Source organism: Onthophagus taurus, chromosome 1 (genome assembly GCF_036711975.1).
Source record: "Onthophagus taurus isolate NC chromosome 1, IU_Otau_3.0, whole genome shotgun sequence".
NCBI lineage: Eukaryota > Metazoa > Arthropoda > Insecta > Coleoptera > Scarabaeidae > Onthophagus > Onthophagus taurus.
The window spans coordinates 39,928,323-39,949,304 of NC_091966.1; the positions used below are offsets into that span (position 1 = coordinate 39,928,323).

At 33.9% G+C, this 20,982-nt stretch overlaps 3 protein-coding genes and 1 long non-coding RNA gene across 7 annotated transcripts in view; 3 read left to right on the forward strand and 1 right to left on the reverse strand.

Moving 5' to 3' along the window:
- The window catches only part of LOC111428644 (Ecdysone-induced protein 78C), a 49,533-nt gene that overhangs the window by 18,833 nt on the left and 9,718 nt on the right, over positions 1 to 20,982 (reverse strand). For all 4 annotated transcript variants that reach the window (XM_071201325.1, XM_071201324.1, XM_071201323.1 and 1 more), the window contains one exon: positions 5,803 to 5,927. In XM_071201325.1, the coding sequence (XP_071057426.1) occupies positions 5,803 to 5,927 (125 nt within the window). The remainder of the gene's footprint in view (positions 1 to 5,802; positions 5,928 to 20,982) is intronic.
- Positions 118 to 5,396, forward strand: LOC111428327 (uncharacterized). The gene is made up of 3 exons (XM_071201326.1): positions 118 to 227; positions 4,477 to 4,854; positions 4,910 to 5,396. Exons 1-3 carry the CDS (start codon positions 149 to 151, stop codon positions 5,212 to 5,214), a joined length of 762 nt encoding a protein of 253 aa, XP_071057427.1. The 5' UTR covers positions 118 to 148; the 3' UTR covers positions 5,215 to 5,396.
- LOC139432631 (uncharacterized) lies at positions 7,425 to 7,761 on the forward strand. The gene is made up of 2 exons (XR_011642371.1): positions 7,425 to 7,473; positions 7,529 to 7,761. It is a non-coding gene; the product is annotated as an uncharacterized lncRNA (long non-coding RNA).
- LOC111428643 (3-dehydrosphinganine reductase-like) lies at positions 12,586 to 13,941 on the forward strand. Its single transcript, XM_071201327.1, has one exon. It carries the CDS (start codon positions 12,636 to 12,638, stop codon positions 13,599 to 13,601), a length of 966 nt encoding a protein of 321 aa, XP_071057428.1. The 5' UTR covers positions 12,586 to 12,635; the 3' UTR covers positions 13,602 to 13,941.

Consider the following 20,982-nt stretch of genomic DNA (forward strand, 5'->3'; position numbering starts at 1 on the left):
AAATTAAAAAAATATATATTTTTCCGTTTTTTTTCCGTTGTTTATTTTCATTTTAGTTAATTGAGGTTAATTGAAGTTGGATATACATAGCGAAATACCTATAAAGTACAAAAGTAGGTTTCAAGGCATCAGTACAATTTAAGGCATCATGTGGCGAACAAGATCCCATTTAATTTTCTTCGTTTTATTTGAACTTTTATCCTCAGTTAGTTTAGAAAAGAAATTACGTAAGTAAAACAAATTAATTCAATCTTAAAGTTACATGGTTTATTTAATTTAATGTTTTGATAAATGGTGGCTTAAAAAAAATTTTAAAAAAGATATCAACAAGTATGAATTTAAATGCTACCTGATGTCACACACAAATTTTAGAAGAGGTCGATCAAAACAGATTGTAGCCAAAGATAATCTTAATGCATGGTCTCAGATGAAGATTTAACCTACCACAAAAAAATACAGCGGATAAAGAAGTGCTGTACATTCCTTATAGACAAGTTAACAAATGTCAAGGACGTCTAATCCCAAACTAAAATCTTCCAGTTTATGTCGTGCATCTATTAAAATGTGGGTTGAATTAAATCTGGGAAGTTTTTAGTTTTATTTCAAATAACAGACCATGTTCGCCTTCAAGCTGAACTTATTTTATTCGAAGGTTGTCGTTCTTGAAAATAAAATGATGCCGATGGTGGTCAATGAAGTTCAGAGTCTATTTAATCATTTTCCAGAAAAGTTCCAATTCGCCGCCCAAGTTTTCCAATGTTGTTTAAACTAAGTGCATACAATGATTCATGCGAAACGATTTTAGAAACCAACGCATCTAACCTTGGTCGTTACCAAAATAGCAAATCCTTTTAATTTTGTTGACATGATGATCACTTTGCAAATTTCAACGTGTTTTAACACTTAGGATGAATAGAAATTCACAAATGCAGAAGAAGTAAAGGTATGTTCATAATCTTGAGGATGAATGAAAAAACAAATTAGTTACGTGGGCGCAAAACAAGAGTAATAATTTTCTCCTTCAAAAAATAAAAATTCTTCCTGCATAATCCGCAAATAAAGTTTAGTCCAAACTGTGGGAACTGTGTCGAAAAACACATTATGTATTCATACTAAGATTTGTGGTGATAGCAAGAGTAGAAAGTACCTGTACTATTTCATAAGAAACGGGGTCATCATTCTTAAGTAATTTTGAAAAGCCCTAGAACGAAAAGGAGAAGGTTTTTTCAGGTACAGAAATTATAGTCTATTAGTGAGAATCATGGTAAAATGTAGCAACTCAATATAAAGTATTGTATAGATGTGACAACAAGTTGCCTACAAACTCCAGCAGAAATAGTATCAGCTAAATATAAAATTTTGCCTTCATAACGTGTTGTTCAAAAATCGCCTCAAGGAAAACGTTTCTTTCTACGAACCCCATGTTAGAACAGAATCGCGCTTAATTTTGGCTGGAAAGCTAAAAGTTATTTCTACCTCGTTGAAAATACTGTAATTTTGTATTAATTATGTACTGCTCCAGTACTGACAGTTTTGAGAAAATGGAACAGCATTTGTGACAAAAGTACATTGATCTTAAAAATTAGTAGTCCATGAAAACATTTCTTCTTCTTCTTGTTCTTTCTGTATTTAGGCATAACTCGTTTGGAAGGTTAAAGCTCCTTTTCTAAATCTTCCAATGCTTTTTCGTCCTGATGGTGATTTGTCCCGTGTTATTTTCCCAATTCGTTCTTCTGTCATTCGGTTGACGTGTTCATTCTATTTTCTTTCTCTGTCGAATACCAAATCATTGATGTTATCTATCCTGCAAGCCTCTCTTATGTTCTCACTTCTTTCTCTGTCCATCAATGTTTTCCCAACTATTCTACGCACTATGTATTCTCAGTTCTGTAGGTTCTAGCATTCTTTTTGTTTTCTGGTCGAGTCTCTGCTGTATATGTTAATATAAGTTTAATTGAAGTCTTGTATATCCGGGCTTTGGCTTCAGTTGTAATGTTTATTTCGCCATACTGTGCCTTTTAGATACGCCGAAAAAATTAGATGAAAACTTTTATTTTCTAAAATTAGTTCCTCCAAATATAGACAGGAAAGCAATCAACTTGTGTTGTTATCTTAGTTCAAAGTGTCACAAAATATGAATAAATAGAATTATCTAAGTTGAATTATAAAGGGTTAATAGGATGCACACAAACTGCCGACTAACCTATTGTAGACTATAAGATTAAATATTATATTCTGACCAGTGTTGTTAAATACTCGGGTATTTATTTTCAAGGAAAAATTCCCTGGATATATAAATTGAGTTGGTGGTAGTTTTGCAAGTACTTCAAGAATGCAGAGTCCATTACCAAACTTATTTATAATATTTACAAGAATGCTACAATGACGGTAAAATTGCATGAAAGTATTGACCGAATACCCATTGGACGTGGGGTAAGAGAAGGCGATATAATGTTGAACCCAAATTGTTCATCACAGTCCTGGAGAGTGCATTTAAACAACTGGATTGGACCCAAAAAGGTATAGACATTGATGGCAATACCTATGGACAATATAGTCCTTATTTCGGATAGCCTTGGAGAGTTGAAACTGTTGCTGAACATATACAGAATGCGTGTGCAAGAGTCGGGCTAAATATCAACAAAATTTAGGACAAATTTAGTTCCAAGCTCTAACATCAATATTGGTGATAATGAATACTTCTATCTTGAATACTTTCGCTGGTATGTCATTAATCCCTGATGTCTTTCCATGTTTTGACGCAGTGATTGCGTTTTGAACCTCTCTGATTGATATAGGTTCCATGACACTATCCTTTCTTTGGTGTGACGAACTGCTGTCTATTTCCAAATCAGTTTCTATGCTTAATAGGTTTTGCAAATAATTTTTCCAAATGTCATTCATTTCACTATCATATATATTATTTTTCCTGTTCCATCTCAGCATAAAGCTGAGTGCGATTTGTGCCCTTGTCTTAACTGTCTAACAAATTTATACACATTCCTGGTGTTATTAGCTTTAAAGTGTACATATATTTCGGGAAACTTTATATTTTCACTACCGACCATTCTCGTTTACGTAATACTCTTCGAAAATATTTAACGATTTCTTTAATGCTCGAAAAATAACTTATAAATGTCCTGAATTGAGTATAAGTCTAATATTAATGACTAAATTCAGTTTTTGTGCTTCATTAATTCTTGTTGTTTGATTCTTTTCTAGTCATATTGCACTTCCATCAAATCCAAGATTCCAAGATTAAGTAGTTCGTTTAAGATCTTATTATTCTTCTTCTTTTATTCAGGTTGTAACCTGTTTTTTACGCATCATTCATGGTGTTTCATTAGAGTTGGAAATCCAACTTCCTGGTCCCCCGAGATCTCTTTCTAGCTAATCTTTGGTCTCTTGCTGTCTTAATCGGCCAGGTTTCTTCCATTCTTTGGAAGTATTCATTAAATTTATTTATTTTTCTCCTAGCAACTCTCATGATCTCTCCGAATCCACAAAATTCTCTTACAATTTTGTTCCTAAGTCTATCTCTTCTTGTCTTTTCCACTGTTGCTCTTAAAGTACTCATCTCAGTTGGTTCGCATCCCAGCCATATATCTTGGCCATAAGGTTCGTGTATGGAGAGATAATAATCAAACAAGCGAACTAAACAGAAGGATAATACTCGCATGGGACCTCGCATTTACCCTGGACCGGGGTAAATACCCAGATAAATACCCATTTTATAAATACCTACCCGCCGGGTATTTACCCAGCGCCCATCATTGATTCTGACATATGAGGATCTGTTTTCTGCAGTAAAACACCACAATATTTCAAAAAAGTTTAGTATTGTGAGATAAAAAAACTCCACCATTCTTAATATTTTAAAGCTTTTTATTCAACTGGTTGTTTCAGGACAACTTTTAAATTCTTTAACACTGAGGACGTTTCCATCTTTATTTTCTTTCATGTCTTTCTCCGTATACTTATTTTTATAACATCCAAGTTGTTTGCAAGGATAACATTACATTTTCTTTTTTGAGCTGTCATACTTTTGTGCTATCTGTTTTACCGACATTGTTACCAACCTTGTTTTGTTTGTCACTAGATTTTCGTCACCATTTAACTGACACATCAAACACAGTATTTATTGTAATTGATTGCGACGCGGTAATTTCAACGATTGTTGTAGCACCAAACTAGGAAGAAGAACTCAGGTGATTTTTTTAAGAAAAAATTCAACAATTCATCAAAATAGTTTTTTGACAGCGTCAAATAAGCTACAACAAAAGCTCTATATCTAGAAAACGGTTAAGTTTAGGTTTTTAGTGTTCTAATTTTATTTAGAATTTAAAGATGAAGAAAACGTAATTTTGTGCCGCCATAACTTGTTGACTAACCCTGTATACTTAATTTATATGAATGTATCAAATACATTCACCCTATATACAAGTGTTTATAAATTTTATATTTTTTTACTACTAGCTGATTACATTGACGTATGTAAACGTTACGATCCAAATATATCAAAATGTTGGGGAGATGCAATCGAAAAACTACGTCCATACTTAATAAAAGGAATACCCGAGTTCAAAATACCACCAATCGAACCATTTTTCATCGATTCATTACATTTAAAACAAGGAAACTCAGATACCATACAATTTAGCGCCGATTTATTCAACTTAACGTTTGAAGGTGGAAAAGATTTCGAATTACTCGGAGTTCAGCCGGATTATAAACGAAGAACGGGCGCTATACAAATTAATTTTCCCCGTCTTATAATGAAAGCAACTTACAAAGCACGGGGAAGAGTGCTTTTATTTCAATTCGATAGTGCTGGTGACGTTGACGGCGATTTTAGTAAGTTTAATTTTGCATAAAAATTAACTAATTAAACCGGGTAATTTTTTGTTAGAAAATGTAAGTGTAAATGGGACGTATAAATTGGACTCTTACATGAAGAAAGGACAACGTTACATAAGGATAATCGAATCAAATCATGAAATTCGTGCGGAAAACATGTATTTGTATCTGCATGATTTGTTTATAAATAATCCGGAAATAACGAAAAACGTAAACAAAGCAATTAATGATAATATAGATGTTTTATACAACGACTTTAAACCGTTGTTATCGGAAACTTTGGGAACTGTATTAACCGATTATACAAATAGGGCTTACGCAGAATATCCTTATGATATACTTTTACCAATCGATTAATTTTTTTTATTGTGTAATATAATTTAAAATGAATGAAACAAAAAATAAAAGTGTGTTGAAATTGAAAATAAGTCTGTTTGAATTGTGAAAAAAAGTTGTTCGTGTAACATATCTTAAAATAGAACCTTTTAGCTTTAATTTATGGAAATTGTTTGTTACTTTAATAAATAAATTTAACATGATTCTTTTGCAACAACTTCCCATATTTATTGAATCCATTCAAATAGATTTTCTATAAAGATTATTTTTCTCATATTTTTGTTTTTCCAACAACTTGTAATAACAAAAATTAAGGAAATTTGTATCGTCTATAACTTTAATGGAACTTAATAGAGAACATATAACAGAACGTAAACAACTTTTGTTTATAACCTTTTAAACACTGGAAAGATTAAGGTGTTTCAAGGTTGTTTATCCAATTAAACATAAAAATGTAATAATATAAGTTAGTTTTGATTAAACCTTTAAAGAATTAGGTCACTAAACAAATTTCAATAAAAATCTCGTCATCAAACGATTACTTTACAAAGATTTTAAGTCATTAGTACCCAAAATTTCCATATATATTTAATGAAATAAATGACGTACCTTGCATCCTTCACAAGATGTTACACCATAATGATATCCGGAAGCTTTATCACCACATACTTTGCACGGAATAAACGTTTTCGTCGTAGATGAACTGTTTGAATCGGCCGCAACATAATGCTGTTCTGTAAAAAAACAAAAAAAATATAAAAATTTCCGATTTATGATATTTCTAAATATTTCACTAAATGTAGTTCCATTCCAACATTTTTAAATATTTTTATATGATAAACTCGTTTAAAAGCTAAATTCCGTAAACACGAGAGACACTTTCTGCTTCGCCAACGTTTAATACATTTTATCCCCTTTATATGACCAAAACAACGTTTCCTGAGCTTGAGTGAAATAAGTCTGCAAAGAACTAAAAGGGCTATGTCTAAAAATTGCAAATCACAACCTTGCAAATTTTGACTGCGTATTGTGTATAGTCTCCGATATTTCTGGTGGTTTTTATGACCCTCAGAAACAGTAGTGGCAGTAATTATCACCCGGAAAAAGTACTTGGACATGATTTATGATAGGTCCTCCTAGGGAACTAGGTCCAGGGACGCACTTCTTTTTTATTTTATTTTAAATTTAACAAAATAAAACAGAAATGTAGTAAAGAATATAAATTTACTTATACTTAAATGATTTTACAAAAAAAAGCAAGTATTAATTTATAATATAAAAATTAAAACATATTTTTTATAATTATCTTAGAATTAGTGTGAAAAGATAATAAATTTTATAATAATAATCATAAATTATTTAAGCAAATGTACTTTTTAGATAGATTTAAATAAATTGTTGTATTTTCACACAAAGTAATGATATTTAAGTTTTTAAATATTATGTTATTGAAATTTTCGTTAATGTGGATCTGAACAACTCACGCCAGAGTTTGGGGTTCGTAAACTACCTGTATACAACCCCATCTTTGTTCGTTATATGACTGCAATTAAGTCATAAAAACCACCAGAAATATCGGAAACTATACCCATCAAGAAGTATATGCATATAGATATTATAACATAATATTTTTACATCAGAAAAATTTGTAATATCATCGTATCTAAACATATTTTTTTATTTTTTTTTTTATTTTATTTTTTTATTTGGGATGCAAACGGGACAAGCCCAGCGAAGCATCCACTAAAAATATACAATATTATAAACTAAAAACAAGAATTTAGCAATAAGTAACAAAAAAAAAATATCAAACAGGTTAACAAAAAAAAATACCAACAGAAATAAAATTTAACAAAAAAGTGAAACTTAAACAAAACTAATAATCAAAAATATTGAAAAAAAAAATCAATCAAAAACAGAATTAACGTCGCAAGTCAAACGGCGCACGAGATGCACATGGGAGATCATTAACCAATTTCCTAAATGTAGACTGGGGAGTAGCAAACAAGTCTAAATCAGAACAAAAATTGTTATAAGAAAACATGAGACGAGGGACCACGGAGTTAGAAAACGCATTTGTATTGGTACAAGGCACGTAGAATACCGATAAATCACGGGATGGTCGAACAGAAATCCTAAACTGTAACTGAGATAGAATCGCGGAGCAGTCAACAGTGCCGTTACTAACTTTATAAAGCAGCATTAAATCGTTACTAATGCGCCTGGAAGACAGTTGAGGGACTCCAAATATTAAGCATCGCTGTGCGTAATCACAGTATGGTAAGTAGAATTTTCGCGATAAGTACCGAAGAAAACGTTTTTGAACTTGTTCTAGTCGATCAATGTATATATGGTATTGAGGGTTCCAAACAGAAGATGCATAGTTAAGGATAGAAGAAACGAAGGCGAAGTAAAGAGAACGAATACAGGATAAGTTAGTAAAAGGACGGGAGACACGACAAATAAATCCGAACATGCGAGAGGCCTTATTAACAATAAAATCGATATGAGCTGAAAACGCAAGTTTAGAATCAAAGAGAACCCCAAGATCTCGAACACAATCAGATGGTATAAGAGTATTAGGGCCGAGGGAATAATCGAAAACAATGGGGTAACGTTTGCGTGTAAATGTAATTTTCGTGCATTTATCGTGATTGATGAAAAGATTGTTGTTTACACAATAAGCCTGTAATCGGACCAAGTCCTCCTGCAATTTTTCGCAGTCGTCAGGTGAACAAATCGTGGTAAATATTTTGCTATCGTCAGCGTATAGCAGAAACTTGGAGTAATGAAAACACGCGTGAATGTCATTGATATATAGCAGAAACAACAACGGTCCCAAATGACTGCCTTGCGCCACACCGGAAGTTATCTCTTTGAAGGAAGAGCGATAGCCATTAATGACAACAGATTGTGATCTGCTAGAGATGTAAGAAGGTAACCAATAAATCAAACCAACAGGGATGTCATAATTAAAGAGTTTCTTAAAAAGAATTCCGTGATCTATTCTGTCAAAGGCCTTACTGTAGTCTGTATATACAGCATCCACCTGGTAATTTTTGTCTAGAGCATTCAGTAAAAAATTAGAAAATGTGATTAGGTTAGACTCCACTGACCTGCCACGAAAAAAGCCGTGTTGCTCCGGGATTATGTAAGATTTGACCTTAAAGAAAAGCAGATCGTAAACTAGACGTTCAAAGATCTTAGAGGCAATTGACAGAATAGAAATAGGTCTGTAGTTGACGACTAAATTTCGGTCGCCAGCCTTATGGATGGGCAGTATTAGAGCTTTTTTCCATTCGGATGGGAAAATAGCCGTTCGCAGAGAAGTATTGAAAATGTAAAAAAGTGGTTCAGTAAGCACTGATGCACACTCACAAAAAAGCACGCCTGGTAGGCCGTCCGGACCCGCACCCGCTCTAGGATTCACAAGTGACAACGCCTGTAGAATATCATCACGTGAGAACCAAGGTGCGATTTCCGAAGAAGAGCAGTCGCGGATATCAACTAAAGTTCCATCAACACAGACAGAACTAAAATAGTCAACAAACAGTTTGCAAATTTCCTCCCCACCCTCAACCACTCGATCACCATACGACATCTTACTGGGAATACTCATGCTGCCTTTTTTCCTCGATTTAATAAAAGACCACAGACTGTTAGGATTATCGGACAAGCTAGTCTGTGTAGCCTCTAAGTATAGCTTATAATCAGCTGCAATTAAAGTTTTAGACCGAGTACGGAGCAGACGAAAGGTTTCATAGTGAAGGCGATTACCTGTAGTCTTCCATTTTTTGTGAAATTTTAATTTTTCCTTAATGGCCTTGATCGTTGGCAGGGAATACCAGTTAGGAAATCTGCATTTAAAAGTAATTTTGTGAGGAATAAATTCATCAACTGCTCCGCGAACAACTGAATAAAACACTTCAAGCGCCTCGTCAACTGGTAAGTGACTAATAGCCGCACCCCAGTCTACAGACGCGAGTGATGTACGGATACCTGTATAGTTAGCCTTGTGAAAAAGATATTTACGCGAGCAGTTTTCGCGGAGGGAATGCAATAAATTAAATTTAATTGAAAAAGTTAAAGCAGGATGATGGGTGTCCGCGTGCAAAAGTGGATCAAGGCTTTGAGAAAAATCAGAGATGTTATAGGAGTTACTAAGAATAAGGTCCAAGGTTCTGTCGTTAGCATTACGTACGCCGTTGAACTGCTCAAAATTACAATAAGAAAACGAAGTTAAAAACAATCGTGAACGAGCATCATTGGCACTCGATGGCAATAAACCAAGCGATTGCGACGAATACCATGAAATATGAGGTAGATTAAAATCACCAAAAATCTAAATCTTATGGTCAGGGTAGTGGTCGCAAACGCGATGCAAAGTTACCAGAAATGCGTTAAGCGAATCAAAGTCCGCGGGTGGGAGATAAACACAACAAAGCAGCAACCGAGTACCACCGCACTGCACAGAAAGCCACAGATCTTCAGCGGACGCACTTTCAGCAAGTCTAAAACAGTCGATTGTTGATCTTATAGCGATCAAAACGCCGCCACCATCTTTTTTGCTTGACAGTGTAGACTCACGGTCCCGACGGAAAACGGCGTATTGAGCGCCAAATAATTCGCCATCATGAACTGAGCTATTCAAATAAGTTTCAGTGATACAAACAAGGTCGAATTCAGAGTCACTAGTCTTCAAGAATCCGTATATCCGTATATCTGCCGTATATCCTCACTTTGTTGTATAAATGGAGATGTATGCAATGATCAGGACGTGCTAAGAGGGAAGAATACTGAAGCAACTGCTTAACAAGAGGATACAAAGAGCGAGATCTAGGGGATATGCATGGGTCTAAAAACTGGAGAAGAGAGAGAAGATTTGGGCCAGGAACCGATTACGGTCTCTGGAGCCATTAAAGAATTTCTTAGGTAGACTCTTTTTTAAATTAAGTTATTTTTTATCAAGATTAATTTTTTTATTAAAGTCAGTATTTAGCACACTGTACAGGTGTCCCAATTTCGATGTCCGCATAGGCTATCTCCGAAACTAAAAGAGATAGAAAGGAAGTAGCTTACATGGCATGATCTCGTTTTTCGAGAAAATGCTAATGCTAATGCTATCGCCCTATCGGCAAAAATAACAACAAAAGTAAACTCCTGTTGTATAAAAAATGTTCAAAATGTTCCCAAAATGGTTTGTGTTATACACAGTCGATATCTTTTTTTAAGTGTTGCAAAAACGTTCACAACTGCGGCTTCTAATTTTATTGCTGTCGGGAATTTATTGGCTGTTTATAGACAACATCTTTCAATCTTCCCCAAAGGAAAAAATTCATAGGTGTTAAGTCCGGTGACCAAGACGCCCAGCGAATAGAACCTTGATTACCTAACCAACAATCACCAAAAGCTGCGATCAAAAAATTGGTGACAATAGCAGCATTGTGAGACGGTGCACTATCATGTTTGAAAAAATACATTTTGCAGGTGCGCTAGAGGTAAATCGTCAACAACAGGTTCGATTTGTTGCCTAAATATGTTCAAATATTTTATATGTGCTGTACACCAGCATTACTCACATACGCTTCATCTGCCCAAATACAATTTAGAGCCATTGGCAAAAATTTATGCGCCGTTCAAGATCTCTTCGTCTGAGGTAATGGACTTTGCTAGTTCTGTATGGCTTAAATCTGAATTTTATCAAAATCGGCCTAGAACTACTACTTCTTCTAATTCTCCGTCTTCATTCGGTATATAAGTTTATGATCTTTTCTTTTCCAATTGGCCGCTAGTTTGTAGATTATATCACAATCTTTTAAAAATATAATTAAAACGTTGCCGCCTCTCTGGATATCGTTCATGATATAAATTTCCTGCAGTCTCTGCATTCTCCCCAGATTGTATAAAACACACTATCATGTCCCATTTATTTTTCATAATTTTTATATGGCATTATTTTGAAAGTTGATGACAACTAAGTAATACTCTAACGATAAGCACTAACACTTACAACTTGAATCAAACTTTGACAGATAGCTACTGATAAACAACGCATTTGTTTTATCGAAACGCCGTCAAAGCCAACTAGCCTACTAGTACGCAATTGAAAATCTTAAAAGTTTCCAAGTTGTATATTTGAAAAAAGACTTGAACGAGATGTCAAGTGTGCTATATTTTTGGAAAGTAAATTTTATGCTCTTGTCCAATTTGCAAAAATATATAGGGTGTTCCATTTAAAATAATCTTTTTTATGTCAATAACCACTAAAATATTGCTTTGAGGGAAAGCTAACTTCTATCGCATTCTACATAAAAAGTTGGTTTGGAAATGTTTTCACAGAAAGGAAGATTTATCAATAAGAAAAAAGTTATGACGACTTTTCGAAAATGCACTTTTTTGAAAAACACCCAGTATCTCTGAAACCGTAAGAGATATCAATATGCGGTTTTCGCCATTAAGTTTCTTATAAAAATCGACACTGATATCATTTTTCTCTATCTCTTATAGAAATAGAAGTATTCCTTTAAAAGTGCCCAATTTCGTCTATCTCTTATAGAAAGAGGAGTTTCCCTTTAAAAGTGTTCAATTTAGACCACCCTGTACAAAGGTGTAAAAAATTGTACAGCTTTTTCAAGAAACGGAAAAGATGAATGCCGAAGAAGTTGACCAAATACTTTAAAGAATGACAACAAAATTTAGATGTAATACAGAGCGTTATCGAAGATCCACATTTATCCTCACGCAGAAGTATACAAGTACTACATGATGGATGCCATTCTCAATGTTGTGCGTATTACATAAACATAAATATAATCCATACAAAACTCAGATAATGCAAGAATTTACAGAAGATGACTTCGCTCGTAGAACTTAGAACTTACAATTAGTGAGGTAGTGATGGAAAAATTGCAAATGATGGGAATTTCGTTAATAAGATATGTTTTACTGAAAAACCAACTTTTACATTATGCAGGATTGCAAATCAGCATAATGGAAGGTGTTGGAATGATGTAAATCGCTACTGATAACCGTACTCAAAGACCGTAAAGGTTGTATGATCGGAAATACTGGGTACCCAGTTAATTGAACCTTACTTTATCGAAGGAAATTTAACAGATGATATGTAAATGCTACTTGGGAATGAAATTGTACCTGCACAGAGAAACTTGTTCGAAGCCAATTTGAATCAGATATGGTTCCAACAAAACGGAGCTCCACCTCATTTTGGCGTAAATGTTAGGCGTTATCTAGATGTGGTATTTCCTGGACAATGGATTGGTAAACGAGATAGTATTGAATAGCCTCCTCGTTCACCGAATCTCAATCTTAAGATTATTTTTATTACAAAAAAACATTTCCATAGATACTCAAAAAAATCAAGTTACAAAATAAAAAAAAATAAAATAAAATTGTCAGTTTTCTTTTCAAAATATCCAACCGCAATGGGTTATTTCATTTTCGCATTAACATTGATTTTACCCGTTTTAGCAATGATTTTTATAAAGAAACTCGATTTATGGATAAATTACCGAAAATCAATCGAACGTAAACACGTTGTAATAACCGGCGGATCGAGTGGAATTGGAAAATCTTTAGCACTGTTGGCAGCAAGAAAAGGTGCCGATGTGACAATAATAGCGAGGGATCTTACACGGTTAGAAGACACAGAAAAAGAACTTGAAAACATGAAATTACATGAAACACAAACGTTTAAAGCAATTTCAATGGATGTCACAAACAACGACAAAGTAAATGAGATTTTTAACGAAATTGATAATAAAAATCCGATTTATATGTTGATAAATTGTGCCGGATGTTCAATAGCTGGAACTATTGAAGACACACCGTTTGAAGAAGCGAAGAATGTAATGAATGTTAATTATTTTGGTAGTTTTTATCCGATTCAAGCCGTTGTGCCTAAAATGAAACGAAGGAAAAAAGGGATTATCGTTTTATGCGGTTCGCAATCTTCGTTGTTTGGATTTTTTGGATATTCAGTTTATGCGAGTAGTAAATTTGCTTTGAGGGGTTTAGCGGAAGTTTTAGATATGGAAGTAAAACCGCATGATATAACTGTTACTTTCGCCTTACCTCCGGATACTTACACTCCAGGATTTGTTAACGAATTAAAATCAAAACCGGAAGCTACAAAAATAATCAGCGGAACAGGGGGAATTTACGAACCAGATGTGGTCGCCGAAAGAATTCTAAAAGATGCGCTGAACAATAAATTTTTTAGTTACGTCGGAACGAGTAGCTTCATGTTAGCTAATTTATGCAGCGGAATGTCGCCGACGACCATTTACGAAACGATTTATCAATGCTTCTTATTGGGATATTTAAAAATAATCGGTTCAATTTATTTAAAAATATTTCAAAACACCGTTAAAAGTTTAAATGTAAAGTAGAAAAAGTTGGCGATGAAATTCTTTGCCGTGGTCGTTGGTGTATTCGTGTAAAGATTTCCTTTTTTATTTACAAAAATGTGTCACGACCTTCAAAGGCAAATGGTTATTTTAGTACCGACAACCGCTAAACGATGGCGCACTCGTTCTGGTTTAACCTACAAACAAGCTTTCGGTTTCAAGTTCAAAAGAACGAACTCGAGATGGAAGGTCAAGTTCACGACTGAAATTATACTGAAAAAGAAAACTGTACTTTACTTCATTTATCATATACTTTTACTTAATCATTTATTTTTATATGGAAATGTAGCTTTTAATAAAGTTTAACCTTATTTTCTCGAAATCTCTAAATTATTTAAAAATAAATAACACTAAGAAGAAGTGTTGTAGAATTTAAAGACAAAAAAAATGATCATTATATTGAGCCACACTGGGAGTGTGGCCCCACTTCCCGTTATTCCAATTAATAGAAATATTGTTTTTGTTAGATTTATTAAACTAGTTGAGGTAACAAGTAATTAATTTCTCTTAAAAACGAAATTAACCAGAAATTGTAAATAAAATTGAGTTTATTGGTGGTTTTGCTCAAATTCATTAAATTTAAGATTTGATTTAGTATTACGATTAAAATGATAGAAATTCTTGAAGAAGAATAAGAGGTCGACCAGAAACAAAGAGACAAAAAGAAAATAGGCTTTATGAAAAGCTACAGAAATGTTATATGAGACACCGAAGGATGATTGTGAGAAAAATGTTAAAGGTTATTGCTGTTAATCAATTAAAGGAAGTACTCAGAGCAAGATTCTGCTTTAATGGACCATATGGCACTGTAAAAACAAGTTAGTCATTTAATTGCATGTGCATTAAAGCACGAATACTTCCAATTCTTCGTGAAATAACTTATGTCTCTGAATTAAAGAACATCGAAGAACCTATGTTGATAAAATACCTCGAAAAGTAATGCAACGTTTTTAAAAACTGAAACTCCAAGAAGGGATCAAGAAGTGCTGAGACAAACCAACACACAACATGACGAAATAGCAATGCAAGAATTGTTTGCAAAAGTAGTCTTGGGCCTACTTCATCATTAGAGGAGAATCCAATAATAAAGTCGCAGCCTGAAGTTCGCGGTTGATAACGCTTGGTAAAGATGATGAAGTAGTTTTATTAACCCTAAGTGCATCAATCATCAAAAAAGCAACGAAACAAAATAACTTTTACAAATAAAAGTACTGATTGGGACAAAATTAAACACAAAATCTTTAAGATTCGAGCAGCTGCAAAGAAGAGTACCCCTGCTGCAAACGAAAAGTTAAAACATCAAGTTAATTGTTAATAAGCTGAATTATTTGCCCAGCCTCTAATGCATTTCAACCGAACAATATAGTCTACAGTGGATATAACACCTATTTATCAGGCAGAAATAACTATGAAGCTAGTTTCACCAATGGAGGTTGCCCTAGAAATCGATAACAACATTAACCCTAAAAAAGCTCTTTGAATTGATGAAATCATATCACCTGGATTGTTAAAAGAACTCCCAAGAAAAGCAATCATTATGTTGACATACTTGTTTAATGCCTGCTTAAGATTAAAACGTATCCCGCAATGTTTTAAGACGACACAGATGATTATGCTTCAAAAACCTGAGAAATCGGCGCCTATCTCAATTATACCTGCCATTTCCAAGTAGTTTCAAAGATTATTGTTAAAACGTCTTAAACACCACTTATCAACATTCCACATTTGTTTTGATTTTATAATCGCCATTGTAGAATAGATCAAGTACATAGAGATTGAGAATGGATTTGAAGAAGAAAAATACTATCCTGCAGTATGTACTTGGGATATGCACTGATAACACAGTTATTAAAGTTAGTTATTAAAGTAAAAGACTCAAATCAAATAAAAGGTATTGGAAAATACAGCTGAACAGCTTGAAATCGGCCCACGTCAACTTTTCGCCGCAGCAAATAAACGGCAACCTCACCTTGATGATAGATAGCACTAGAAGCATCATGTTAGACAAAAAGTTGAGCAAATTACATTCAAAAGTAGATAAATGTATTGGTTAGTCGGTAGATATTCCCAACTTGATCTGTGTTCAAAAGACTAGGGCAGTCATCAATCCATAATGAAGCTTATATGGACTTAGTCATCAAATCAATTGATCATCAACATAGTCAAAACAAATTTCTTACACTAATTACCAATGCTTATCGTTGTGTAACCTATCAAGAACTGTATGATGACCTGGAAATCAAATGGGTCCATGAAGTAATCCAAGATTTTGCAACGAAGCACGAGGAAAGACTGCAGTAGACATATCAACGTTCGAAGCACAATTACCATCAATAGAGGAAGTGAAAGGTGCCCTCAAGAAACAAAAAACGACATAGCGCCGAGCATAGATGACATATCGGCAGAACTCCTAAAAAGCTGTGAGTACTGCATTGCTAAATAAATTCATTTTATGGTCTCGCAAATCTGGACGTACGAAACACTGCCGCAGAGTTAGTATAAAAACATTATGTATTACATATAAAAAGAGCTGGTGGGCTCAGAACCAGATGATCAATTACGGACCAAATATATACAGTGAAGCAGGTACTGAAAAATAATGTGGACAGTATTAATAAAACGGTGTTGTGTAACATAATGCTGAAATTGGGAATACCTGTGAAATCCGCCCAATTGACAAGGCTTACAATGACGAACTCGACCTGCCAGGTGAAGATCCAGAACGACTTGACACCAAGCTTCCAAACGCTCTGTAGAAGTTGAGTACCTCATGAGTTGATACCAAAAAGACTCTACTCATTAAGTTCTCGCAAATGGTGGCTTACACCAATGACTAAACATAATGGCGAAATCACAACAGGTCAGCAAGGAAATCTTATCTAAACTACATACGGAAGCACGAGAGTCATGGCGTAATCACGGGGAAATGTGCCAATCGGAGAAGATCTAACGGTGGCGGACTGTAATATAAAAAGAGCGAATAACTTCATATATCTGGAAACTAACATCTCTGGGGACAATGAAATCAACGAAATCAAGAGACATATTATGATAGCGAAAAACATACTACACGATACTTCCAATCATCAAATGTAATGACGCCAATAGAGAGACGAAGATGCGAATCTACAAGACTATAATCAGACCCATGCTCTACTGTAGCAGTGAAACGTGGACCCTTTGTAGACATCTGGAAAAAACATCATTGAATAGAACGTTGAAGCTATTGTATTTAGCTAGTACGGAAAACTTATGGAAACAAATTAAGATATTATAGACATCTACCGGTAGAATACACTCCTCTGAAGGAATATCTGGAATTGTGCCAGCAACATCTTGTCTTCTGCAAACAGTATCTAGTCTATTTGAAGCAGATTCTACTTTTTTATCAGTAGTATTTAATCTTCTGCAGCAGATTTAATATTCTATTAAGTTAATTATAGTCTTCTGCAAACAATGTGTAGTCTTCGGCTATCAGTATGGAATCCTTTGCATCAGATCTAGTATTCTGTTAGCAGCATTTAGACTGTTACAACTTTAAATAGTCTTTTGCAAAGGTCACTTCGTTATCAACAATATTTAATCTTCTGCAGCAGATCTAGTATTCTATTAGCAGTATCGAGTTTTGCGCAAGCCGTAATTAGTCCTATGTTAGTATTTAGTCTTTGCAAGTAGTAGTATCAGTTATAGACAGTTTAAAATTGTACTTCAGTACTAGTTATTATAGAACGTTGGAAAGATTCTCTTTTGAAACTAAGTATTTTATGCGAAAACTTTAACTTAGGATTTACTTTCAAGTCACACTATGTGTATATTTTTATAATAAATTAAAAATAATAATCTCATTTATTAAATCCAAAAACACATGTTATGACTTAAAGAATGTATTTGCATATAAGAACGAAGGGAAATGGAAGAAATAAGAATTCTGCAACAAGCAGGAAACTCATTTTTTTTGTCTTAACGTTGTAAAGTCAACGAACCATCGAGGTTTCTAATCACGTTTTAAATCAACAATATAAAGCAATATTTATGGTTAAAAAAGAAATAGAAAAAGTGATATTTAAATGAAGTACTTTTATTTTAAATTCATTTTCAAAACGACTTTCACCGATGTTATAAAAAAATAAAGTTGATTTTAGATAGAAACAGCAAAAACTGATTAAGTACAAATAACGGAATTTATTCCGGTTAATTAACGTATTCATGAAGATAAACAACTAGCAAAGAAACACGCGATCAAAGTGAAAGGATGTCTTCCGCATCAAAGTATAGTTAGATAAAATAAGCAAATAAAGTTTGCTCGAACGTTAATGGTTATCTTATAAGATTTAACGTTTCTATAAGAAGAGGTTATAAAAAAGATGTTGTGATTTCTCGTATTAATTTGGGAAAGACTGAGATAAATGGGTACAAAAGTAAAACAGGTGGTTGGTGTCTTGGTAATAAATGCTATTGGTATATAAAAGGGAATGTGGCAAATTCGAGAGCCTGTAAATCGGAATGTAATAGGTTGGCTATTTTCGCCCATTAATAACAGACACTTTGCAAGAGAGAGTAGGGGTTCCGAACGAGTTCGAGAGTGGCTACGAAGACACATAAATCGCAATTAAACCACCACGCGGCGATCCGCATATTTGAAATTACACCGTCTCGCTTTTCGCTAAAGCTACATACATACATATGAAATGAAGAGATAAATTTTATCGACAATTTTTCTTTTTACATTTTTTAAATAATCAATGAAAACGTATCGAAATATCGAACGATAGTAAATTCAATTGAGTTGGTCAATCTTTTTTCACACTGTTGAATAAATAACCTTGTAAGATTACAACGTTATAATAGGATTATTATGTTTGAGTTTAAAAAAGATGATAATCAACATTTTTTTATTAATAATTTTATACTGTTGTAAAAAAAAAAATAGAAAAGGAGATGAGTTCTTTGAGTTAACATTAAATTGTGTAAATGTTGATGATGATGTTCTTACTGCTTCGGTTATAATCATCAAATATTGAGTATTGAGAAATTCAAGAAGTTATAACTAATGGTGTACAACTTACTAAACATGCATTGCAAAGAATGTTTTATATCATATAGTTACTGAAAATTTGAGTATGAGGAAACTGTGCTTAAGATTGATGATGCAACAATGCAGGAAGCATATCGTTCACAGTAAAAAAGTATTGCGTCAATTCATACCAATGATAAAGGAATCGTCATATCAATGTACTAAAAGCGGTGAATTGACTTTAAAGAGGACAAACGAAGTTTCACCTGCTTCCAAGATGATAGAATCAATCTTTTTGGTGGACGACTTCATCTTTTTTATAGATTGCGATGGCAAAAATCATTGCGTTTAAGTTCCAGTTACTTCTTCATATACCCTATTCGCCAGATTTAACCTAATTGCCTTTTACAATCAGATAAGACTCGACATAAAATGGCTCGGTGGTAAAACATTTGTCAGTATCATCTCAATAAGCTCCAAAACACTTGGAAATTGATTGGATGCTTTGTATTCCCCAACGAGAACAAAACAAATAGAAACATTGAAAATTCTTACATCTACAGTTTAATAGGTAATAAATATATGGAGCTACTAATAAACGTGATAATATTTTTAGCAGAAAGGTTTTGGTTCTGCCTTTGAATTATGTTTATTTGATGTCTTAAATTTTTTTTCATTAAGTTGAGAAAATGATATTGCCTAAGCGGCCATACATAATTGATGACCATACGGGTCCGATTTATGGCATTTTCCATCACTCTTGACAGAGCTTCCGGCGATAGATTCTCGCATTCTGACGGATATTCTCTTTGAGGGCGGGAACGATTAAATCGGGCGATCTTGCCGACCAGTGCAAATCGCCAAAACCAGAGATAAGGCGACATGGAAATGCAGCATTAAGAATTTCGGTTGTGGATCGTACAGTATGCGCCGTTGCTCCATCCTTTTGGAAGGAGAAAGTCGTCTGGTCGATACTCCAGAATCTTCAACCACATCCACGATATTCTCAACAGAACGGCTGCTCCGGGATCATCCAGAAAATATTCAAGAAAAGTGCTTGATACCGTAATAAAAAGTAGGAATAGTTTCTGTCGGGTATGTAATGTATGGAATAAAAAGAGAAATGAACTAAACAAAAAGAAAATTGACTTGAGATTTGGCTATCCAAAGGCGTTCCAAGTCTATAAAAAATATTAACAAGGCAATTTGTATAGGGTACTAACATAAAAATTGCTTTCCACAACATCATAACTATCCGCAAAGCTGAGACAGCTGCTGCTGTTTGGGTGTAGAATCACAAAATAATAATGAATCGTTTAATTCGCTAATTTGGAATTTCACTCCGAAACTTTACACAGCGATAACAATCAAATTTGCAACTCCTTTGGCTGCGATAATCTTTAACGACGGATTTACTCCAAGATTACTCATCACCTTTTTGGGAGAAAAAAATTTACTAACAAGCAGAACTGATAGCGCATAGCCGAAACGAAATTCAGATTAGCCGAGTAGAGCATTTTAAAGGACAAACAAAGAGAATAACACAGATATGAAAGAACCTTGCAGACTATGGAAGGCCCCTTTATGATCTAGGAGTAGAAAGTTATAAAAACTTTAATCGAGTTTTTCTTTTGAAATAATTGTTCAGTTGTGCTCAAACTTTGTATACATTTTAATCTAATAAGACACCAGCGTCTGAAGATGAATCAAGTCTAAATATCAGCTAGAATGGTTTCGCTTCCCTTCCACTCCAAAGAAGTGTAGAAGCCAATGCCTTGTCTTAACTTTTACTGGAGTAAGTGTTTAACACCGCAACTGGAGCAAAGTTTGATTTTTTTAGATTCTTTAAGTAAACGATTTTGTATTGTCATATATAGGTTGAAATCATATGATATTTCATTAAAGCATATAGAGTTTTAAAAAAATTGAAGATCCACTTTTTGTACCACCGCTCCATTTGCATAAAAATAAAATATCCTATATCTGTTTTGATTTATTTTGGACATACGAGTATGTAAATTCTACAAAAAACAATAATCTTGACAAAAACAAAAATATATTCTTTAAGTGCGCAGTGGTTTTGTCTTGGTGCTACAACATTCAAGTTTAGCCATCTTAAGAGACGCACGGCTAAACCCGAACGTTTCTAATTCTAGGTCTAGTGTTAGTTCTTCTCTTCTACTACCTTTCGTGCAATCTTCAGAATTGTGGTAATTTGATAAAAGCTGTACGTACATTTTATCTTTCCATTTTAATGCAAATTGTTTTGTATCATTTGTGTACCAGTCGAATTCACCTCTTTGTAGCTGCTTGTCCATTTTAATATTAGGTAAATACTTTCTAGACACA